At 47.8% G+C, this 24,350-nt stretch overlaps 2 protein-coding genes across 5 annotated transcripts in view; one reads left to right on the top strand and one right to left on the bottom strand.

Annotated features, from left to right (window-relative positions):
- Positions 1–976: 976 nt before the first annotated feature.
- Septin12 (septin 12) lies at positions 977–11,186 on the top strand. 3 transcript variants are annotated; one of them, XM_021184919.1, is made up of 10 exons: positions 1,011–1,080; positions 2,192–2,379; positions 4,427–4,552; positions 4,631–4,712; positions 6,133–6,270; positions 6,406–6,523; positions 6,612–6,707; positions 9,912–10,008; positions 10,709–10,760; positions 10,849–11,186. In XM_021184919.1, exons 2-10 carry the CDS (start codon positions 2,220–2,222, stop codon positions 11,051–11,053), a joined length of 1,074 nt encoding a protein of 357 aa, XP_021040578.1. In that variant the 5' UTR covers positions 1,011–1,080; positions 2,192–2,219; the 3' UTR covers positions 11,054–11,186. The 3 variants fall into 3 exon arrangements, with proteins under 3 accessions (XP_021040577.1, XP_021040578.1, XP_021040576.1); XM_021184918.1 differs by lacking the exon at positions 10,709–10,760 and having other exon boundaries at positions 977–1,080; XM_021184917.1 differs by lacking the exon at positions 10,709–10,760 and having other exon boundaries at positions 1,033–1,080; positions 10,862–10,999.
- A 7,602-nt stretch (positions 11,187–18,788) lies between these two features.
- Positions 18,789–24,350, bottom strand: part of C16H16orf71 (chromosome 16 C16orf71 homolog) — a 15,716-nt gene continuing 10,154 nt past the window's right edge. For both annotated transcript variants that reach the window (XM_021184618.2, XM_021184619.2), the window contains 4 exons: positions 23,892–24,033; positions 21,973–22,119; positions 21,651–21,734; positions 18,789–20,793 (listed from right to left, as the gene is read on the bottom strand). In XM_021184618.2, coding sequence (XP_021040277.1) covers positions 20,664–20,793; positions 21,651–21,734; positions 21,973–22,119; positions 23,892–24,033 — 503 coding nt within the window. In that variant the 3' untranslated portion in view covers positions 18,789–20,663. The remainder of the gene's footprint in view (positions 20,794–21,650; positions 21,735–21,972; positions 22,120–23,891; positions 24,034–24,350) is intronic.

Raw genomic sequence — 24,350 nt, 5'->3', positions numbered from 1 at the left:
AAGCAAATTCATCATAGATTTTCAGTCCATGGAGGAAGCATCTTAGGAAGATCACCTGCTAGTTTTTGGCTTTTCCTCGATGGCTCCTGACAGGCTGTAAAAGGTCTGTCGTGGGTGCTGGGAACCAAACGTCATCCTCTGCAGAAGCAACAGGTGCTCTATTATTGTTGTTGTTGTTGTTGTTGTTGTTGTTATATGTGTATGTATATTTTGCCTGTATGCCTGTCTGTGCACCAGGTATGTGTGATGCCCTAGAAGGCCAAAGAGGTTGTCAAATACCCCAGAACTGGAGTTTTACATAGTGGTGAGCCATTATGTACGGGTGTTGGGGATTTAACTTGGATCCTCTGCAAAAGCAGCCAGTCTAACTCTGAGCCATCTCTGCAGCCTTTCCTTATCACTTTTTTTTTTTTTTTTTTTTGAGACAGGATCTAGCTGTATAGCTGAAGATGGCTTCAAGTTCACAGTCCTCCTGCCTCAGCCTCTTAAATGCTGGAATTTCAGGGGTGTCTCATATGCCTTCTCATCTGAAGTATACTGGTATAGGACATTTTCCTGTAAACAGGAAACAGAGGAAACAGCCTGCCGGCTTCTCCAGCTCTGCCATTTCCTCCCAGGGTGACCTTGAACTTCTCTTAACTGGAGATGCAAACAGAACTTCACAGGGCACAGATTACTGAGCACCCAGGGCTCCGCAGTGGGTAGTTCTGGTTAACCCATGGGAGTGCCAGCTTCTAGTCAGTGGCCAGAAAGCTAAGGCTCATGGACTGGAAAGTGGAAACTGGTTTTTATCAACTTGGAGTCTTGATGAGGGAGCTGACTGGATGCCCTTTGATCCCTGTCTGTCTGGAAGTCTTGTGTGATTAGGTCAAGGTCATTCCTTGCCAGGTGTTGGGGTCAATGTCTTAGGGAGCAGGAACAGGTAAGACCCTGGCCTTAGCCCCTCCTGCCTGAGGGGGAGGGGGAGGTCACAGGAAGGAGGGAGGAGGCTGGGATTCTGTGCCTAACTGCCAGCCCTCCCCTCCCCCTCAGCGCAGCCTGCCAGCTACTCCCAGCTCCCCCAAGGGACTCATCCACCAGGTGCTGCATGAGCCAACTTCTCTTCCTCTGTGTCCTCCCACTGCTTGCCCACGGGTCCCTGCCCTCTGCCCTTCTCCCTCCCAGGCTGTCTTCTCTGCCCATGTAACCCACCTCTGACCTGTGTGTGAGTGTGTGTGTGTGTTGTGTTTCCTTCATTTGAGATCTGTCTGTGTCTCTTCATCTCTTCCACCCCTGTTCTTTGTCCCCTGAGGAAAGGGATCTAGTTTTGAGCCCCTTCCTCAAGTTCCCTGTTGGGATATGAATAGCACTTCTCCTTTAACTGTGACTCTGTAAGGACTCCAGTATATACATAAATACTAGGGCCTGAGTGGGAAGGTCATTGACATCTTATTGTAAGGATGAGACAAGGGTAAATTTCTGAGACCCACATATCTCAGGATGGGGACTCAACCCCCAGCCCCCCACCTGGGAATTTCTCAGTCTTACCAGGGGATATAGAACATAGCCAGGAACAGTCCCTTCAGTCAGGGTTTGGAAGTGAGAACTCCAACCAGGTATGCTGGTAAACATTTAAAATCCCAGCATTTAGGAAACTGAGGCAGGAGGCTTGCCGCAAACCCAAGGTTGTCCTGGTCTAAGCTACATAGGAAGTTCCAGATTGGCCTAAACTACAGTATAAAAGTCTTTGGGACAGGATGGACTGAGGTGTAGCTTAATTGATAGTGTCCTTTTCCAGTGTGCATGAAGCCCTGGGTTCAATTCCCCAGCATAATACAAAACAGAGCATGATGGTACCCATCTGTGATCCCTGCACTTTGGAGACGGAGACAGGAGGATTAGCTTATGGTTATCTTCAGCTATAGAGTGGATGGAGGTCAGCCTGGGCTACATAAGACCTTTTCTTTTATGTTTTGTTTTGCTTGTTTATTGTGAGACAGGGTTTCCCTGTGTAGCCCTGGCTGTCCTGGAACTCACTCTATAGACCAGGCTGGCCTCGAACTCACAGAGATCCACTTGCCTCTTTCTCCAGAGTTTAGGAATTAAAGGTGTGCACCATCACCACATAAGACCTTTTCTTAAAAGTTTACTCAGAGTAACCCCTCTGAGCCCAGCCACTGCAACACAACACTTCTCTCCAAAATTCCCCCAGGAGCAGGCACCACTGCACCCTCGGCCCCATGGATGAGAGGCGGTCGCCCTCCCCCTGCTCCTCAAGGCCCTCCAGCCCCAGGACCCCACCCAGTGAGATGTTTGGTCCTGTGGGCATTGAGGCCGTGCTAGACCAGCTGAGGATCAAGGCTATGAAGACTGGGTTTGAGTTCAATATCATGGTAGTAGGTGAGTCAGAGGCAGAACCACAGAGGGGCGGGTGAGTGAAGGAGTCTCACCTATCCTGGACTCAGTCTTCCCATCTGCAGGGCACCGACCCAACAGCTCACAGGAGGGCTGAAATTAAATATATGAGATGTTGAGTCCCTAGATACAAAATCAGCCAGAACTGGATTGCCACAGTCAAGGATAATCACGGTTGAAGGGCCTTCCAGATGCGGCGCCCACACATGACCTTGCCATAGTGCTGATCCTGATTCAATAGATGGCTCAGAATTCACAGAGTGGCAGGACAGCCCGCTCTCAAAAGTTTTCTTCTTATTCCTCTGTATGTGCATCTACACACATACATGTGCACGTGTGCGCATACATACATACACATACACACACCAAAACAAAACAAGGTGTTTGAAGAGAGAGAGAGAGGAGGAGAGAGATCTGAGCAGTGGTGACACACACCTTTAACCCCAGCACTCTGGCCAACCTGGTCTACAGCCAGAGCTACACAAAGAAATCCTGTCTCCAAAAACAGAGAGAGAGAGAGAGAGAGAGAGAGAGAGAGAGAGAGAGAGAGAGAGACTGGACCTGGTGGAGCATGCCTCTAATCCCAGCATTTAGGAATTGGAGTCAGGAAGAGTTCAAGTCTTCTTGAGCAACCTAGCCAGTTTGAAGCTATCCTAGGCTACATGACACACTGTCTGGGTGGGGGAGGGGGGCATAGAGAAAAGGTTCAGTAATTAAGGTCACGGCTGTTCTTCCAGAGGACCTGGGTTCAATTTCTATCACCCACATGGCAGCTTTCAAGTGTCTGTCATTCAAGTTGTAGGGGATCCAGTGTCCCCTTTTGCCTCTGAGGGCACTCCACATATGTGATACACAAACATGCATGCATCCAAAGCACTCAAATGTAAAATAAAAATAAACAAATCTTTAGGGAAAAAACAACCAGAGGCTATAGATCTTGCTAGCATCTGTAAGCAGTGGTTTCCCTCCCAGCACTAAAATAGCAGGAGTCAGGGAGATGGAGAAATAACTCCGTAAAGTTCCTCCCAGGAAGCAATGGAAGCCGGGCCCTGAGCTTGCAGAGCTTATTCATGTCGAAAGGCAAAGGCTGTGGTGCCTGCTTGCACCCCAGCTGTGCAGAGCAGAGTGGACAATTCTTGGGTGCCAGTAAGAAACCTGGACTCAAAAAAATAAGATGGGCACACAAAGATGAATTTAGTCTTCTCATGCATAAATGCATGCATGCACTCCCATTCACACTGTCTCTGTTACTCTTCTATTGCTGTGAAGAGACACCATGACCAAGGCAACTTTGTTGTTGTTATTGTTTTGATGTTTTGGTTGTTGTTGTTTGTTTGTGTTGCAGAGGTTTTTTTTGTTGTTGTTTTTTTGTTTTGGTTTTCCGAGACAGGGTTTCTCTGTGTAGCCCTGGCTGTCCTGGAACTCACTCTGTAGACCAGGCTGGCCTCGAACTCAGAAATCTGCCTGCCTCTGCCTCCCGAGTGCTGGGATTAAAGGTGTGCGCCACCATGCCCGGCAGTTGTAGAGACTTTTAATCCCAATCTGGGGTCTCTAACCCCGCCTTGATCTTTCAGTTCCCAGATCAAAAGCACACACAACCTTAATAGTTACACTAAGCCTTAAACAGCACACGAGGTGGGCAGATACAAAAGTAAAAGGCTTGTTTACTGTTTAAGAAGGTTAGTTTCTGGTCATCGTGGCAGGAAGCCATAGCAAGCTGCTCTGAAGACTCCCATGGGCAGAAACCAGTAACTAACTGTGTAAGCTTTTTAACTGTGGGCTTTTTAAACCTCAAAGGCCACACCCAGTGATTTACATCCTCCAATGAGGCCACACCTCCTAATCCTTCCAAACGGAAACTAAATATTTAAATATGAGCCTACGGAAGCCATTCTCATTCAAACCATCACACATAGGTGCATGTGCACACAGGCACACACACACACACACACACACACACACACACACACACAAATAGTTTGAGATATATATTCTAACAAACATACCGTGGCCACTGTGTTCTGCATCTTAGGGCAGAGTGGGCTAGGCAAGTCCACCATGGTGAACACACTGTTCAAGTCCAAAGTATGGCAGTCAACTGAACCCAACCTGGATGTACCCATGCCACAAACATTGGAGCTGCACTCTGTGACCCATGGTGAGTGACCCTGTCTCCCCCTTCACCCTGCCAGGGGCCCAGGCAGGGACATAGTCTTCCATGTCTCTCCCTCTGCAGTCATTGAGGAGAAGGGATTGAAGCTGAAGCTGACAGTGACAGACACACCTGGCTTTGGAGACCAGATCAACAATGACAAGTGGTGGGTCCTGGGGTGGGCAGCCCCTGTTCCTGCAAGGTCTGTGAAAAAACACCCTGCTCTGTTTCCTTCTGCATACAGCAAGTATACTCCTCTCAGTCTCCAAAACTGAAGCGAGTTGAGTATGCATAGGTCTCAGCAATCTAGCTAGTGCAGAGTTGGTGCTTGATAAAAGCACCAGAACTCCATACTTCTGTAAGCCCTGGACTCTGCCAACTGAAACAGAAGGGTCATGAGTTCAAGGCCAGCCAGAGCCACAAGGCTGTCATCTCAAAAGAAACAGTGAGAACCAGGCTGAGCATATCCCTTTGAGTTACAGTTTGGCACTGGAATGCCTCCATAGCATGTGTGGGGCCCTGGGCTGGATCTCCAAGAGCGTAGTCAGTCAGGCAGTCAGCGCATCTGTTGGAGTGTTGTGCTGACAAGAACCCAGAGTACGAAGGATCCAGCAGAGGAGTCAAGAGATTTTTGGGTGACTGGAGAGATGGCTCCTTCAGTAAAGTGCTTGTCTTGAAAACCTAAGGATCTAGGGCTCTGTTGGCTAATCAGTCTAGCTTGAAATACAAGGTAAAGTCAGGTGAGGTAGTACCTGCCTTTTGTAGTTCTTTTTGAGACTTGGTCCTACAGCTCTGGCTGTCATAGAACTTACTGTGTAAACCAGGCTAGCCTCAAACTAAAACATGCACCACCATGCCCAGCTGGCACCTGCCTTTAATCCCATCACTTGCTCAGGAGACAAAGGCATGTGGGTCTCTCTGAACTCAAGGACAGCCTTGTCTACGTAGAGAGTGCCAAGTCAGCCAGGGCTACACAGAGAGCTCGTGGAGAGCAACTAAAGAAGAGAGCCAAGACTGACCTCTGACCTCCACACACATGTACATACATGTGCATTCACACACACACACACACACACACACACACACACACACACGATGACACCAGGTCACCAGGTGAGAAATAGTGGTGTCTTGAACCATGCTGGTGACCAATTGTCATTTAATGAGCAAGCAAATTGTGTGTGTGTGTGTGTGTGTGTGTGTGTGTGTGTGTGTGTGTTAGTATATGCATGTGTTAGTGCTGGAGAGTGAACAGAGGGTGTGGTATGTGTTAGCAAACATCTAATGAAATCCCAGCTTCAGTTTTTGCTTTTTGTTCTCAGACTCAGTTTCCCTCAATTATCCAGTCTGGCTTTGAACTTATAATCCTCCCACTTCAGTTTCTTGAAGAGCTGGGATGACAGGACTATTGCACCACACCCAGCCAATAAATGCTAGTAATGTGCTCGCTTTATGAACAGGAAGGCTTAGACATCAATGAAGAGAGGCAGAGGTCTCTGTGTGTCTCTGCTCATGTAGATAGACCACCAGAGGCCAGGAGATGGTGGGTCCTGGGGGGTGGCACTGAGGTGACGTCTTTGCGGCAGCTGGGACCCTATCCTGAGCTACATCAACCAACAGTATGAGCAGTATCTACAAGAGGAGCTTCTGATTACCCGTCAGCGCCACATCCCCGATACCCGTGTGCACTGCTGTGTGTACTTTGTGCCACCCACTGGCCACTGGTGAGGTGACCCACGGGCTTTGGGGAGAGCCACTTGGGTGGGGTAGGGATGGTGAGAAGGATCCTTGATAGCAGCTTTGGGCTGGCTTTCTTCCCTCACTCATCTACCCCGAGCCCCACTGTTACCGTCTTGTAGCCTACGGCCCCTAGACATTGAGTTCCTGAGGCGGCTATGCAGGACTGTGAATGTGGTGCCGGTGATCGCCCGGGCTGACAGCCTGACCATTGAAGAACGAGATGCCTTCAGGAGCAGGGTGATCTGGGTGCCCAAGGCGGAGCTGGGTCAGTGGGCAGGGAGCAGAATGGTTGGTGGGCTGAGGTCATTTATCCTTGGTTCCCCAGATCCAGCAAAACCTGAAAACTCACTGCATCGATGTGTACCCACAGAAGTGTTTCGACGAGGATGTCAATGACAGACTTCTCAACAGTAAGATTCGGGTAAGATGCTGTAGATAGTGCCGAAGGCCAGCGACACCAATGGTGTTTGACCTTCCCTTACCTTCTGAAAATTGATCCCTCCCTGCAATCCAGGAAATGTGTGTATATGTGTAAAGATTCCTCATCTGTCCACAGAGTCAAGATGGGCAGCAAATGGCTCTTATCACATAACTCATAGAAAAAAATGTTTGCCAGCGTGGCTCTTCCTGGAGAGCCATTCTTACATACATCCTTATATACATTCTTACATATAAAGAACTCTTTACTGCTCAACAATATGAAACAACCAAAACATAAAATATACAAGGGAAGCCAGACATGGTGCAATACATACACCCCTGACGTGTTCATGCAAATACACACACAGACACAGACACATAAATAAATAAATAAGTAAAAAATACAAATGTGCCACACAGTGGTGGTGACACACATCTTTATGGTCTACAGATCGAGTTCCAGGATAGCCAGGGTTACACAGAGAAACCCTGCCTCAGAAGAAAACAAAACAAAAATTTAACTCTTAGTTCCTGGTGTGGTGACATAGGTCTGTAATCCCAGCACCCAGGAGGCTGAGGCAGGGTTGTGAATGCAAGGCCAGTCTGCATTACATGTTACGTTAGGTTGGGCTATATAGTGATCCCTTATCTCAAAAACTGGACTAAGAACTGGGGAGCTGCCAAGGTTGAAGCCTGCTTTCAAGCACAAGTGAGTAACCACACATCGGATCTGGCAAACCTGTGTGTGGATGGACAGACAGTGAGATTTTGAACTCTGTGGACCAGATAGTCTCTGGGGCAATTATTCCACCCTGCAGTTGTGGCCTGAGAGCAGCCACAGAGGAGAAAAAAACAAATGGGCTTCCCCCTGTGCCAATGAAATGGCATATTTGTAGTGTGTGTGGAAGCCCTAGGCTTTGTCCCCATCACCACAGGAAAGAAATATCCCAGGTCCTTGGGAATTAGCACAGAGGGACAACCTGTGCCTGCTATGCACAAGGCTGTGATTTGATTCTCCAGCATTCCAAACAATAATAATAAAATCAAAATGTTTTAATGGTGAAGGACTCGGTGGTGCATACCTGTAACCCTGTGACCTAGTGCTCAGAGGTGGAAGAGGAGGATCAAAGATTCAAGCTTATCCTTGGCTGCATGAGTTCAAGGCCAGCCTGGGATACATTCGATAGTGTCTCAGAAAACAGATTTTGTTTTCTTTTCTTTTGTTTTGGGTTTGTTTGTTTGTTTGTTTGTTTTTTGCTTTTTTCGATACAGGGTTTCTCTTTGTAGCCCTGGCTATCCTGGAACTTGCTCTGTAGACCAGGCTGGCCTTAAACTCATCTGCTTTAAATCTGCCTGCTTCTGAGTGTTGGGATTAAAGGCATGCACCACCATGACTGGCAGAAAAGAAAAATTTTTTTGTTTGTTTGTTTGTTTTTCGAGACAGGGTTTCTCTGTATAGTCCTGGCTGTCCTGGAACTCACTCTGTGGACCAGGCTGGCCTCAAACTGAGAAATTCGCCTGCCTCTGCCTCCTGAGTGCTGGGATTAAAGGCGTGCGCCACCACGCCCGGCCTAGAAAACACATTTTTTAAATCCAAAGAATAGGTGGTAGTAAGAAGAATTGATGGTTAGTTCCATCAAGCTGCGTGATTTTCATTCAATTCCTGGAACCCATGTGGGGGAAGAAAAGAACCAATTCCAGGCAGACAGACAAACAGACAGACGGACAGCTGGAGAAATGTCTCAGAGGTTAGGAGACTGGATGGATGCTCTTCCAGAAACCCAAGTTCTGTTCCCAGAACTCAAGTTAAGCAGCTCAGTATCACCTGTAACTCAGCTCAGGGGAGTCAACACCCCTCACATGACTCACATACACATATAAACGCACACATATACACAATTTAAAATAATTTTTTTAAATCTTTATTTTTTACTTTTATTTATTATATATTTATGTGTACGCCTGTGGTCTGTGTATGTACCCAAAGAGGTGAGCAAGGTTGGCTCCCTGAAGGTTGGAGTTCCAGGCAGTTGTGTGTGTGCCCGATATGGGTGCTGGAAATGGAACTTGGGGCCTCTATAAGAACATGTACTCTGAAACCACTGAGCCACTTCTCCAACCCCTGTTTTTAAATCTTGAAAAATAAACACATAAATGTAATTTAAAAAAAAAACAACCAAACAACCAAACAAAGCCAGTCATGGTGGTGGGCACCTTTAATCCCAACTCTTGGAGGTAGAGGTAGGAAGATCTTTGTAGGTTCAAGTCCAGCCTGGTCAATACAGCAAGTTAAAGAACAACCAGGGTCCCAGCAAGACTCTGTCTCAAACAAAATATTTTTAATTAAAATAAAACATTTAAAAAATCTATACTTTTTAGGTATATGAGAAAGCTGGTGAGATGGCTCAGTGGATAAATGTGTTTGTTACCAAGCTTGAGGACCTGAGTTCCATTCTCAGGAGATAACCAGCTCTCCCAAAATGCCCTGTGGCAATGTTTCATGGCTTGCAGGTACCCACACACGTACATGCATGCATACATACACACAAATGAATAAGTGTAATTAAGTTTTAAAGTAAATGCCTACTTATCATGCGAGATTTTTGTTGTTATGTGGTTGGTTTGTTTTTGAGCCATGATCTATTTTCATAGTCCTGGATGTCCTGGAACTCCTATGTGGACCAGGCTGGCCTCGAACTCATGGAGATCTGCCTGCATCTGCCCCCCCCCCCCCCGGGCATGTGCCACCACTACCTGGATCCAAAACTGTATTATCCTTGTGGGAGTTGCTAACACCACCATTTGCTAGGGCTACTTTGCTAACATTTAACTCTGCAGGCACTTCCCCATCAGCTGAACAGCCCCTGTCAGCACCATTTATGCACCTGTTTAATAGAGGAAGTGAGGGTACTATGAACTCCAGCTGGTGTTTTGGGATGTCCTAGGGCTTTTACAAATTATTTATTTATTTTTATTTTATGCATATTGGTGTTTTGCCTTCATGTATTTCCGTGTGAGGCTGTTGGATCCCCTGATCCTGGAATTTCAGACAGTTGTACGTTACTGTGTAGGTACTGGGATTTGAACTCGGGACCTCTGGAAGATCAGACAGTACTCTTGACCACTGAGCTATCTCCCCAGCCCTGGGACTTCCTAGTTTTATGTGCCCATCTCCTACCTCAGGTTCACTTCTCTTCTCTTTTAGGAGCAGATCCCTTTTGCTGTGGTCGGGGCTGACCGAGAGCACATAGTGAATGGGAGATGTGTCCTGGGCCGGAAGACCAAATGGGGCATCATAGAAGGTAAGTTTGGGAACATTGCAGGCATGCAATGGGTAGGGGGTTGGAAATCAGGGCATGCCCTACATGCATGACATCCTACGCATGCCTCCCCTGGCGTCTGCCCAACCTGGATGGCAACCATGACTTGCAAAACTTAATGTAGCCCCACCATGTGCCCGGAAATAGGATTTCCTTCTACCTCAGCTTCTCAAGTGCTGAGTTTACAGGCCTGGACCACAGCAGCCAGATCCTTGATTTATTATTACCATTATTAAAAATATATGTAGCCAAGCATGGTTAGAACATCCATAATCCTAGCATAGGAGAGGTGGAGGCAGGAGAATCAGAAGTCCAAGGTTATCCTCAGCTACTGATCAAGTTTAAAGCCAACATAGGCTGCATGAAACCCAGGCTCAAAAAAAGAAAAGAGAGAAAAAGAAAAAGAAAAAAAGAATGAGTTTTGTCTTTGGTGTCATGGTCATAGTATTATCTGTAATGAAGGATAGGTTCACTAGTTTAGCAACTAGTTGTAGGAATCAAGCCCAGGAATACACAAATGAATGAGTCAATGAATAAATGAATGAGTGAATGAATGAACCAAGAAGGAGGAAGTGAGAAAAGACAAGAGAGCCACGGCAATAGCCGCTCCCAGAAGGTACCATAACATGCTGCAGCTGTGTACTCTGAGAGTACAGAGCTGTGCTAGGCCCATGTCTTGCAGTGGAAAACATGGCGCACTGTGAGTTTCTTCTCCTGAGAGATCTGCTCATCCGGTGAGGTGTGGGGTCCCCTGCGATCGGGTGGCTGCAAAGGGGGCCCGGGACCACTGTGGCCCAGGCTCACTTACCTCCCCTCGTTCAGCTCCCATCTCCAGGACCTGAAGGACATCACCCACAATGTACACTACGAGAACTACCGGGTCCTCAGACTCAATGAGAGCCACGTGCTGCCCCGGGGGCCAGGCTGGGTGAACCTGGCTCCAGCCTCCCCGGGACAGCTGATGGCCCCTGGACCGGGAAAGGTCCGAAAGCGAGCAAACAAGGATGCCAAGGACGAAGAGTGCTGAGGGGCCGCGGCCCAAACCTGCTAAGCTCCTCCCCTCCTAGGCAGCCAGCGCCCAACACACACCCTAGAGCATCTATGTGAACCTGGACTTGCTTTGTACAAAAAGCTGTGCTTTGACAACTAAAGGGTTTGTAAACGAGTCCTCTGAGCCAGTCTGATATAAGAATATGGTCCTTGGGGCTGAGGGTTTGGACCAGTTGGTAGAATGCTTTGGCTGACGTGCTCAAAGCCCCAAGTTTGATCTCTATCACCACAGGACGTTAGGTATAGAGCACACATCTGTAATCTAAGCACTCAGGAGGAAAGAACAGGAGGGTAAGAAAGTCAAGTTTTTCCCCAACTGCATAGCCAAGCTGAGGCCATCCTGGGCTGTAGTACAGAGTTTACTCTGTGTGTGTGTGTGTGTGTGTGTATTCTTGGGCTGAGGAAGTAGTTCAAAAGATCAGTTCTTTTCTTAGAATATAGTAAATATATAAACATTTTTATATATTTATCTATTGCTACTAAGAAGATAAGATATATGTCCTCCCATATATATTTTAAATATATATTTAAATTTTATATATTTAATTTTTAATTAAAATTAAATTTTATTAATTACATTCAATTAAAATATTTAAGTATATATTTAAAGCTATATACATATAATTATGTACCTTTTTTTATGACAGTTTCTCTGTGTAGCTCTGACCACCCTGGAACTTCCTTTGTAGACCAGGCTGGCCTGAAACTCACAGAGATCCACCTGTTTCTGCCTCCTGAGTGCAAGGATTAAAAGCATGTGCCACCATGCCCAGCATTTAATATATTTGAATAACTGGTCCTCCTGCCAGTCTCCCTGCTGCTGAGATTTCAGGCCCATGTCACTGCACCTGCTTCTCTTTGATCCAAGGTAGGATGACAGTCGCCCCTACATCCTGCACCTCCTCCCCTCCCCCAACTCCTCATACTGGAGCCTGGCTACCAGGCAGGCTCTGTCTGCTGTCAAGAGCTCTCGATCCTGGCCCAGGGTAAGCCATGAAAACTTGTTGCTGCCCTGCCCTGCCCAAACATCATAGTTGGGCTGACTTTTGTCCCCCCTGGATCTGAGCCACCAGTGTGATGCACCACTGTGGTTGGTGGGAAACCCCCAAGAGACAGAAAGGACACTTTTTCCTCCTTGGCCTCAGTCACAAACCTGCACAATAGGGAGGGCAGTGTCAACCTTGTGACATTTGTTCAGACAAAGTGTGTCCTAGAACGTGCCTGCCACAGTCTGTAGAAGTAGACTGAGAACAAAAGTCACACAGCCAGACGGAGTGTGGGGGCTGAGGACCTGTGGCTGAGCCTACACTCACATAGAACTCTCTGGAACTCTAAGAAACGGATGGGCTGGGATGGGGAGGGGGTTCAGTAGGTCAGGTATTTGTTGAACAAGCACGAGGATTTGAGTGGATCCCCAGAAGCCATGTAAAAACATCTGCCACTCCAGCCTTGGGAGAGTGGTCAGGGACAGGGAGATCAATCCATGGAGCTCCCTGGCAGCTACTCTAGTCCAACCAGTGAGCTCCAGGTTCAGGGAGACCCTGTCTTAAACAACAAGGTGGAGAGGGACGACACCTGACATGTACATCTGACCCACACACACACACACACACACACACACACACACGTGCACACATGCACGCACACACACACGCGCGCACACAGCAAACATGCACAAAATAGATGCATGTCAGACCTCTGCCTGCAGCTTGTGGCAGAGCATTTGTCTAACATGCACAAAGCCACGAGTTTGATTTGTAGCACTGAATGCAAGGAGTCAGAGACAGAGAAACCTGCTGAGGTACACGGATCCCAAATGGTGGGGCTACTCCCAAGAACCTGAGATGACACGCCACATCTGCAGGGAGTCATGGGGGGTGGAGGATACACAGTGGCCATAGTTTGCAGTATTATCCCAGCTACAAAAGCCACACTTCCCAAGAGCACTTGTTACTCTTGTAGAGGACCAGGCTTACTTCCCAGTACCCATTTACCGGCTAACAAATGTGTGTAACTCCAGTTCCAGAGGATCTGATGCCCTCTTCTGGCTTCTCAGGGCCCCATACATATGTGCAAATACATACATGCAGGCAAAACATCCATGTACATAAAATAAAAGTGAATCTTAAAAAGTAATACCTTCCCACAAAGCCCTCTGTGCTGATTTATGTTAACACAAGTCCAAGTCATCTGAGCAGAGGGAACATTAATTTAGAAAGTGTCTCCATAAGACTAGACGGCAGGTAGGTTTGTAGGACTCTGTAGACCAGGCTGACCTCAAATTCAAAGATATCCATTTGCCTCTGCTTCCAGAGTGCTGGGATTAAAGGCGTGCGCCACCATGCCCAGCTGTACAAACTGCCTTTCTACTGCTGCCCTTGGCCGACTCCAGGCTTAGGGAACTCCTATCCCTAGGGCTGGAGTGGACCACGCCACCTGTAACCACCATCTCACAGGTGGAATATTGCTATACAGAGGTTGAGACATTGACTGGGAAAGTTCTGAAGCTGCAGATGGGCTTCAGGCAACTTGGCAAAGCCAAGCATTGCAAAAGCACATTCTCTTGGCTCGGTGATTGCGTTTCTAGGAATGGGTATTACACAGAACACTGCTGGTCACAGTGTCAGCCCCACTCCATCTGTCTCGGTGGTAGTAGTGGGCAGGCTGGCCTGCACTCTTGTAGGAAGGTTACCACCATACCCGTCGGGTACCTCCTGGATATCAGTACTAACTTCCCTATATTGACAACTGAAAATTAACCAAGACATTGCCACGTGTTCTCTAGAGCGAGACACATGTGTGAAGAGTATCCTTCAAGATTATCCAGTATTATAAAGGGTGGGAAACAGCCCATCTGCATCTGTCCAAGGATGTCCAGGCTATGTCATGTGGATTAGTAACCCTTGGGTTCTCTGACAAATTAGAACAAACTGGAGGTTTGTCAGCAAAAATAACACATTAGTCTTTAGGCCAAAACAAAGACATAGAAGAAGGGGGCATTCGGCCTGCAGCTTTTATTTGTGCTGTTTTTGGGTTTTGAGACAGAGCCTCACAATGTAACCCAGGGTGGCTTTGAAATTGCAGAAAACCTCCCAACATGAGTGGCATGTGGCAACTCAGCTCAGCTAGTGTGCAGCTTTTTGGTTTTTTGTTTTTAAGATTTTCCAGACAGGGTCACTCTGTATAGCCCTGGCTGTCCTGGAACTCTCTCTGTAGTCCAGGCTGGCCTCAAACTCTCAATGATCAGCCTGCCTCCCCCTCCCAAGTGCTAGGAGGCCTGTGCCGCCACCACTGGCAGTGTGCAATTTAACATACAGGTCAATAAATGATTGTGAGTGAACGTTCTTGTTCATCAACATGGATACTGAGGCTCAGAACACACACATTCACGTAGGGAGACAGCAGCTAGGAGAATGAATCTTTCTCAGAAAATGTTTGGAAGAAGTGCCACCCAATCCAAGGAGCTCTCAGAGCTTACTCCTGAAGAAGCAGCGGTGTGCGCGCGGTAGTCTGGGAAATGTGGGCCAGCCAGGAACCACCACTTCTGCTTAGGGAGCCCCAAGCAGGACACAAGACTTTGACAGCTAGGGAGGGTCTCGGCTAAAAACTACTGGAAACAGAAGTTCTCTGAACAGACCTTCTGTTCCTTGAGGTCAAGTCCCGGGAATGCTGTCTATTGTGTGCACCTTGCTGGTGACCCTCAAAGGCAGGGTGAAGGACATAGGACCAGGACTTAGGAGGCTCTGGGAACAAAGTGGTCTAGTAAACGTTTAGGTTCACTGGATTTCTTGCATGCCTTCCCTACTTCGGTGCCTAAAACTCGGAGTTGTAGCTGTTCTTCACCTGTACAGATAACCACAGTTTTACTAAATTAGGTGAACGGGTTTTCTTGTGAAACAGGTCTCATGTAGTAGTGCAGGATTTTAATACAGCACCCAGGAAGCAGGGACAGGTGGATCTTTGAGATCAATGACAGCCTGCTTTACACATCGAGTCCCAGGAATGCCAAGGCTACGTAGTGGGACCCTGTCTCAAACAAAAATGTTTTTGAACAGATTTAAGTCCAGGGGTTAATAGAAAGGCATTCAGGGAGACCGCGTACCCAAGTCTCAGTATGAGATTCTCAAGGTAGAGTCATATTTAAGTGTCTTAACAGGAACTATGTACAGTTTTAGTAGCTTTTGAAATTACGCTGTCCAAAATTATTCTAAAGAACTTTTTCATAAATGAAATCATAGAGTGGTTCTTGAGGTGCACAGGCCTTGGATAGGATTACAATCTAATAAGGAAAAATCATGAGTCACAAAGTTGCACAAGGAAAATAAGAGATGGTTTTTTATTGTAAGTAAAGTGGATAAATAAAGTTGCATGTTTGCGGCTGTTCTGTATGCTTAGGCCTCCAGCATGTTCATATGAATCATATATATGGAAGAGCCCGGGAGGTGATCATCACAGCATTGTTTTTTTTAATTGAGCTGGGTCCTTGCCTCTGTCTCTGGGCTTCCATCCCCAGCTCAGGAAGAGGAAGCAGAAACAGGCAGAATAGGATCTGTGATGGGACTCTCAGGGTTGGAGGTCACTGAGGACTCATGGGAACTGACCTGAGAGACGACTGTTCCTGGATGGATGATGGCTAATTGGCATATATCTCCCACTTCTGCTTTGCTGCTGACAAGTTCTTTTACCCAGGCTGATCAGTCATCCTCCTGCCTCATCCTCAGGAACAGCTGAAAGGCGTGGGCCATTGCCCCAAGATTATTCTGAAGTTTTATTTAAAAAAAAAAAATCCTCTATGGAAAGGAGACCCTCAAGGGGGCATTTTCAACTTCTTGAGAATGGCCTACCTACCTGTTGGGAACAGGAAAACCCCACTTGCCCTATGTATACTGTTCTCAGGCACACACAGTCTCCTCAGTAGCCTCCTCAGTAGCCTCTGCACAATGATCCCTAGCAAGATTCCTTTCGGAAGCCAAACACTTAGTTCTTAGTTGAGATTTGTCCATTCTAAGGAAGCCTTGAGAGAATTAAAGCTTCCCTTCTGGAAGTAGAGCTAAAATTATTTAGGGGCCCTTTTCTTTAATACTGTCTCTCTTCCCGACATTATCTTTCCCCTTCCCCATGTTGCTGTGTACTTATTCCCAGTGCCATCCTTGACAGAATTTTTTTTTAAAGATTTATTTATTATATGTAAGTACACTGTAGCTGCCTTCAGACAGTCAAGAGGGAGTCAGATCTCATTACGGATGGTTGTGAGCCACCATGTAGTTGCAGGGAATTGAACCCAGGACCTTTGGAAGAGCAGTCTGTGCTCTTAACTGCTGAGCCATCTCTCCAGCCCCGCTTTGACAGAATTTTATATGCTCATGTGCACATGCTCCTTTGTATATGTGATACAAGTTACAAGTGTACCAATGTGTAGTTCCCACAAGACTTAGTAATGGATGTCCAAGATAACAGGGACTCACTAAAGAGATGGGGCTGGGGACATAACTCTGTAGAATAGCTATCTGCCTGACAGTACCAAAGCTCTGGGACCGATACCCAGCACCCTACAAACAGGGTATGATAGAGTTGTTAGCACTTGTGAGACCAAGGCTGAAGGATCAGAAGTTCAAGGCTATCCTTGACAACATAGCAAGTTTGAGGTCTGCATGACTTACCCAGACCACTTTTGGGGTTGGGGGTGGGGTCAACATATATGCTGTTAATCCCATTCCTCATGAGGCAGAGGCAGGAGGACCTTTGTGAGTTCTAGATTGGCCTGTTCTACATATTGAGTTCCAAAACAGCCCGGGTTACATAGAAAGACCCTGTCTCAAAACGAATAAGTAAATAGCAAACTTTCACGGTTTCTTCCATCACAAATGTTCTAGCCAACTCCAGAATGGATGAAATGGAGATTAGGTAAGTGACTTAGGAACTGAACTATAAGGCATTCTGTGGATCAGCCTATAAAACAAAGGCTACATTACCCACAATGCAGGGCATAGTACTGCCCACTAGGTCTCATGCGGTGGTGTGTTGTAGGCAATGTGGTTCTTTTCATGTCTGAGCTGGCTGTCAGGCCTAGGACTGAGGTTCCTGGACAGGCATTTTCTTGCTGTTGGATGAGTTGGCTGCTGAAGGTAGTACCATGCCATCTTTCCCACACCTGATAGGCTGCACAAGGAAGATCGGACCTATGCCAGCCACTGTGCTTCACCCATTTTGCAGCATAGCCCTAAGTGTACAGAGCAGGACCTGCTGAGGCCAGAGCCTGACCACAATGCATGATGCTCTCCGCAACTCAAACTTCTCCAGAAGCCACCAGGCCCAACACTTCTGATGCTGACAGTCAGTACAGCAACCCTGATCGGAATATCTTTGGACCACCTCTTTGTGTCCTGTGGTCACCATGAGGACATTGCAAAAGGACCTTCACTGTACCCACGGCACAGAGCTAGAAGAAGGGAGCATATGTCTCCTGCACTATAGGCTCCATAGTCTGGTGGCTTCTCTAACAGAAACCTCCAACAGTTCAGTCAAGATGTTGGTAAGGGGTGGCTGCCCCCACAGGACCTGGTGGAGAATCCACCCCCCCCCCCATTTCCAGCTGCAGGTGGCTGTTAATGTCCCTTGAGTTGAGGCCCATGACACCTTCCTTTTATAACTCCTTCCCTGTGTGGCCCTAGCTGTCCTGGGACTCACTTTGTTGACCAGGCTGGCCTTTAACTCAAGAGATTTGTCTGCCTCTGCCTTCCAAGTGCTGCAATTAAAGTTGTGCAGCACCAAGGGCTGGAGAGATGGTTCAGTGGTTAAGAGCACTGACTGTTCTTCCAGAGGTCCTGAGTTCAATTCCCAGCAACCACATGGTGGCTCACAGCCATCTGTAATGGGATCCGATGCCCTTTTCTGGTGTGTCTGAAGACAGTGATGGTGTATTCACAAACAAAATAAAAATATTTTAAAAATCAGGCTGTAGGCAAACCTTAAAAAAAAAAAAAGGTGTGTAGCACCACACCCATCGTTAAGGCTGTGCATGGGTTTGAGGGGTCCTCTGCAGTGCTCTCTGGTGGGCACTTATACTATGAGGCTTGTGTAGCTGTCCCGTGACTACTGCACAGCCAGCACCCTCTCCTTTCAGCCACTCTAAAGGACAATGTGGGGCTTGTTCAGGAGTCAGTGGAGAATTGGGTGAGTTTGGGGTTCCCTTTGCAGATTCAGAGCTGCTCTGTAGATCTCATGCCCCTGAGGAAGCTGGGGGTTGAGCAACTGTTCCTGAGGTGGGGAACCCAGGCTGCCTTATCCTTTCCTTCAAGCCTCACTGACTGTAAGGTGAACTGCTGTGGTCAGTCCACACCCATGCTCGGGGGAAGTGGCTGAGTACTGAAGTAGACACCTTGTTAGTAGTTAATGAAATCATTAGAGTTTTTGAAGCTGTGGAGTTCTGGGATGTTCGATCCACATAGTATGTCTGTTACGCATGACTGAATACGTGTTTTAAAAAACATGTTAAGTGTATGTATGTGCAGGAGGTGTGCGCCACCATGTACATGTGGAGGCTGGAGGCTGGCTTGTTGGTTGTCTCCATGGACTCACAGGTCTCAGGCAGCAGACACAGGTTCCCAGGATTAGCAGCTCGCGTCTTCCCTGCTGAGCCCTCTCCCTGGCCCAGGGTACCACTCTGACATGTGTTCTGCTTCTGCTCTTTCACTATCACGCACGACCCAGGCTTATTGTTTATTCTTTAATAGTAAATGCCAGCCCTTGTCATGAGCCTTTGTATGGTGTGATTCTTCTCTCCAGGACCAGCTTCGAGGCCTCTTGGGGTGCACATGGAAACAGCAGAGACCTAGACCCTCTCTGCCCATGCAGCCCAGGTCTAGGTTCATGTCCCTGCTGAGGCATAGGGAGCGGACTGATAGGCATTGGCCATTTCTTGGGTTCTCATGTGGAGCCTGTCTTCCCTCCGTGTTCACTGGGCCTCCGCTTCTTTCTGTTTGGAATCCTGTCTCTACCTCGTAGTCTTGTTCCTAATGAGGAAACCTGAGTGTTTTGGGTGGCAGGTGTGTATCGTGATGGCGCTGCACCCAGTCCTATGAAGTGACCCTTAGTTTTATAACCCCTAAGACCCCACCTTTAGAATCTTTTGTACTTGCTTTCTTGGCCTCTTTGATCTCCTGCATGATCTTCTGAGGCAATGATGGACATTGCCCAAGTGGAGATCTGGCTTTGGACTGATCTGCTTGCCCACTACCACCCTGCAGCTTTCCTGAAAGCCGGTGATTCCTAGGTGCAGCTGAAACTGCAGTAGAGTTTATTGTCTGTCACTGTGAGTCATTCTCAGCAAGCTTTCTGACATTATGAGCTGGGAGAGTGTGGGCTTCGGAACAGTGGCTGCCTTTGCTCTTGCCGGTTAAGTGGATGAAGTGAAGGCTGCTGGGCAGAGGAAGGAGTCACGCTGCCCTGGAGTTCAAGCATGGGACCTCAGCACGTGGGCAGGGCAGGCTGGAGTCCGTGTACAGGGAGGCTACCTGTGGTCTTGGCAGAGGCCCAACTTGCAGGTGGCTTCGAAAGGACATGTCTTGGGATTGGAACTATGGTAGCATCCCCTGTGGGTTTGTGGACAGGATTATGTGGGCTTAATGCTGCCTACCAGTGACCTGCCATAGGACCTGATCTTTGTGTGGCTCAAAGCCTGACACAGATTCTTGCTTATCTTTAGCAGCTGGGCAGCTGGCAGTAGCACCAGCCCTCCATCCAAATGCTAAAACATGTTAGATGCCAAGTACCCTCCCACACCACCCACACCCTACCTCCATAGTGGTTTCTCTGCTCTTTCATGGAGCAGCCTGGGGCAGACTCTTGAGAGATGAAGTGGCAGGAAACCAAAGGGGCTGAGACAGCAAGTACAAAATAGTCCTAAAGATGGAGTCTGTGGGGTGTTGGTGGTGGGGCCAGGCTTGCAAAGTAACAGGTGGAGGAAGCTCAGGTGTCCCGTGAGGACCAGGTCTTGGCTGATCACACAGCTGTTACTGGGTACCCAGAAAGGGAGACTGGGTACCACTGCATTTCACACAGTGTTAGAACTCCCAGGAAGTATGGTATTCTATTCAGACCAGCAAAGATTGGTGCCACCTTTGATTTGGAGTGGCCTGAAACCTATGTGTGCTTTTGTGTCTCAGTTAAAAAGAGAAAGCAAATTTCAGTTCTTGCTCCCTTTCCGTCAGATCTGTATCGGTGTGTTAACTCAGGTACATGAAATGCCAGGAGTCCAGGAACCTGGGGAAATTTTCTATAGGAAACTATAAATGTGTTTAAATATGGGATCGGGAGAGGCCCGGATGCAGTTGCCAACACCACAACAAAGGTTTAACTATGCTTGAGCTGGCTGCGTGGGGTCTAGACTAAGGGTCCCAGCCCCTGAGGTCCATGCTGTTAGAAACAGGCATCCTGGAGAGACTGCCAGGGCTGCGTGGTAGAAAGTCTGCCACCCAACCTGCTTCTCAGCTCTTTTACCTGAGCTGCCTGTAGCTGCCCCAAAGCAGGGAGCAGCTGTGTCTCAGGGTCCCCTAGATCTTGGGCTTTCTGCTTCTCGGCTCAGAGTTTTATGTGCTTCTTTCTCCGAGTTTGTGATCCGGCTGTATCTTCAGGGGCCTGAGTATTTTGGTTTCCAGAACAGCCCCCTTCCGAAATGCCCTCAGCTGCTGAAGAAGCTGACTCTTTCCCGTACAGTACCTGTGACACAAAATAAGCAACCTAAGCCCTGTCACCTGATGGCCAGAACTCCCAAAACTGAAACAGGAATGTCTTAGCAGCTTCAGTTTCCATTCCAAAGCAAGGGCAGTGTCTGAGCACCCTGCAATCTGTCTGGGAAGGATGAGAGATGACACACCTTGTGGCTTCTCCTCTTTGTAACGGGTATTGTCCTGGATAGTTTTATGACAATTTGTTACAAGCTAGAGTCATCCAAAAGAGGGGAACCTTAACTAAGAAAAAGTCTCAGTAAAATCCAGCTGTAAGGCATTTTCTTATTTTCTTAGTGACTGACGGGGAGGGCCCAGCCCATGGGAAGTACATTGGTCAGCAGCACCCTCTATGGCCTCTGCATCAGCTCCTGTTTGAGTTCCTGCCCTCATGCTTTTTTATTTTGTTTTTGAAGACAAGATTCTCTCTGTAGACCAGGCTGGCCCTTCCTGCTTCTGTTTTCCGGGGGATAGTCACAGTTTACATCTGAGGTCTGTACTAACAGTCCCAGTGCTGTGGCAGCTTGGACCCATATTTCTCATTCACCATGGTCTGGGCCCCCAGGTATGTCCCTGATTGGATGCTGCTCTTTAACTAACTAGAACTTTTCACTTTTGGCTAACCTCTGGCCCTACACTTTCTCTTCTGCTGGGACCAGCGGCAGGGGCAATCAAACTGGGAAGCTGTTTTCAGAAGATGGAGCAAGCTGCCAGGGTGGGGAGCTGGGTAGAGCAAGCCTGCTATTTATGACATGCTATAAAATACAATGATAGCCGCTCGCACCACACTAGATGCTAGCTTACATGTGTAGGGGCCCAGTGTACAGTAAGGGAGAGATTCTAAGTTACCTCTGTTCCCAGGAAGATGGCGCCTGTGCTGAGCCTGCTGACTCCACTTCCTCCTCCTCACTGTCAGAGGAGCTATGCTCAGAGCTGGGAGGGAAAAAAAAAATAAAAGGATTTGTAGGGTGCTCTCCAGCTTCCTTGCCAGGCCTGCCTCTCACCTAGGGACCTCCCTGGGAATTCAAGGGGTGGTAGCCAGTCAAAGCTAAGGAGGCACTGGGCTTCCTGCCATGCGCTGACAGGAAGGTACAACATGCTCAACCCAGATGAGTTCTGCCTTCTGCTCCCCTTTCCCACCTGCAGGCACAGTTCCTAGCACTGTTTGTACCTCTCTTGAGACTGGTGTTCTGGTGGTTCTGACGGTTCTGTCTGCCGTAGGTCCATGAAGATGGTGGGAGGTTCTGTCTTCAGCCTCCTACTCTCTGCTAGTTTCTGGATTCGCTCAGTTTGAAAGCCAGGCTTTGCTGAAGCATTTCTGCAATGGGAGGGCAGGGCGGCCCTTCTATGTGATTCCCTGCCACCTGATGGCTGGTCGCATCACAGTGCTCATAGCGGCTATTGACCATGTCCCTGTTGGGTGCTGGTGGGCACCTGCAACCCATGTGTGCTCAGAGTCACCATCAGGACAGGCCAGTACTACCCTATAGAATTGGGCAAGTCTGACATGCTACACATCAGCTAGGCTGGTAGATAGGCCTGTCATCCCAAGTGCCTGGGAAACTGAGGCAGGAGGATGGAAAGTTTAAGGCCCAGGCAACTTAGCAAGACTTTATACATATATTTTGTTTGTTTGTTTTTCAAGACATAGTTTCTCTGTGTAGCCCTGGCTTCTCTGGAACTTGCCTGAAGACCAGGCTAGCCTTTAACTCATCATTAGAGATCCACCTGCATCTGCCTCCCAAGTGCTGGGATTAAAGGTGTGCATCATTACCACCCAGTTTATATAGTTTATACAGTTTAAAGTGTATGTGAGTATTTGCTTGTATATATCTCTATACGGTATTTATATGCCTGGTACTCACGGAGGCCAGGTAGGGCACCAGGTTCATGGAACTGCAGTTGCAAGCAGTGTGAGTCACTGTGTGGGTGCTGAAAATCAAGCCTGTGTCCCCTAGAAGAACAATCAGTGCCCCTAACTACTGGGCCATCTCTCTGGCCTTCTAGAAAGACTATAAAAAGTAAAAAGAGGCTAGAGAGAGAGAGCTTAGCAGTTAAGAGCACTGACAGCTCTTCCAGACTTCTGGAGGTCCTAAGTTCAATTCCCAACAACCACATGGTAGCTCACAAACATCTGTAATGGGATTTGATGCCCTCTTCTGGTGTGTCTGAAGACAGCTACAGTGTACTCATATACAATAAATAAATAAATCTAAAAAAAAAAAAAAAAGTAAAAAGAAGGCTGGGGTTTGTGGGGTGGTGCACACCTTTAGTCCCAGCAGTTAGGAGGCGAGGGGGATCTCTGTGAGTTCAAGGCTAGCCTGGTCTGCAGAACAAGTTCTAGAACAGCCAAAGAAACCCTGTCTTGAAAAACAAAAACAAACAAAAAAACCCAACAACAAAAGAGTGGGAAGAAGACTTGTGACGCTTGCGGCACAGTGGTAGAGCCAAGCCGGTGTGAGGCTGAGCTCACTCTAGCATAAACCTCCTTCTGTTCTGTTCAGTTGGAGGCCACTTAGCACAGGTGGCTGTTTATGTAGTCAAGCTAGTCATGTCCAGTAGATCCATATAATTAAAGTCTGCAGCCCAGTAGCCGCATTGCTGGTGCTTAGTAGTCATATGGAGCTGGTGGACTTCATACTGGAAAGCATAGGCCTCGCCATGTCTGCTCCTTCTGCTTGCCCGGCAGAACTTCCAACTACTTCACAGAAAAGACTCCCAGACTCCTAACAGCAGTGGCAGAAGTGTGTGGGAAAGGCAGGCCTTGGGGGATCCATCTCCACCTCTGCCACCCCCAGCTTCACTCTGTCTTTCCAAATGTCTAGGGCAGGTTGCTGCCCACAGCCCTTCTATTCTCCTACGCTATCCCATTCCCACTGGTTATGTAGATAGTGAAGACAAAGTACCTTTAGCATTAGGGAACAAGACACAGCTTTGCCATTGATGGATTGAGACAGGCACAGCAATCTGAACCTCTGTTTTACCATGAAGAAAACAGAAAATGCAGCATTTGCCTAAATAGGCCCAACTAGCATGGCCCAGAGGCAGGTCGGCTCTAAGGAAATGGCTGTGGCTGCTGGGAAGTCTCACCTAATTCCGGCGACCTGTTCTTGTGTGTCTTGGAGCTTGTCAGCAGATACTTTCCAGGTAGGGTTGCAGACTCTGGACTGAGCGGTACACAGGAGGGCCAGCTGTTCTAGGAGCATGTCCTGGGAGGGTCCAGAGCTGTGTCCTGGGGATTGCCAGGAGAGGGGCTGCTGAGCTCAGGTCTGCCTCTCTGAGGCTGAGCTTCAGGCTCCAATGTGTCCACCCCAGCTTGTCCTGAGGCTTTCAGTTCCACTTGGCAAATAGCCTTCAAAATGTAGCAAGCAGGCTTATCATATAAATTGACTGATTGTGTGTGTGTGTGTGTACACTTGGGAATGAACCCAGGGCCTGTGCATTGATACCAAGCACTCTGTCTCTGGGCTACTCCCTCTTAGACATCTATCTTTCTATCTATCTATCTATCTATCTATCTATCTATCTATCTATCTATCTATCTATCTA

The sequence above is a fragment of the Mus caroli genome, chromosome 16, assembly GCF_900094665.2.
Source record: "Mus caroli chromosome 16, CAROLI_EIJ_v1.1, whole genome shotgun sequence".
Lineage (NCBI taxonomy): Eukaryota > Metazoa > Chordata > Mammalia > Rodentia > Muridae > Mus > Mus caroli.
The sequence above is the reverse complement of the archived record's forward strand: the minus strand, read 5'-3'. Positions and strand labels throughout refer to the sequence as shown.

Excerpts from the sequence above, each read along its gene's own strand:
- Septin12 (XM_021184919.1), top strand. The coding sequence starts at position 2,220 with ATGGATGAGAGGCGGTCGCCCTCCCCCTGCTCCTCAAGGCCCTCCAGC. Across the intron at positions 4,553-4,630 it reads GCTGCACTCTGTGACCCATG|TCATTGAGGAGAAGGGATTG; the intron begins GTGAGTGACCCT and ends CTCCCTCTGCAG. Across the intron at positions 4,713-6,132 it reads CAGATCAACAATGACAAGTG|CTGGGACCCTATCCTGAGCT; the intron begins GTGGGTCCTGGG and ends TCTTTGCGGCAG.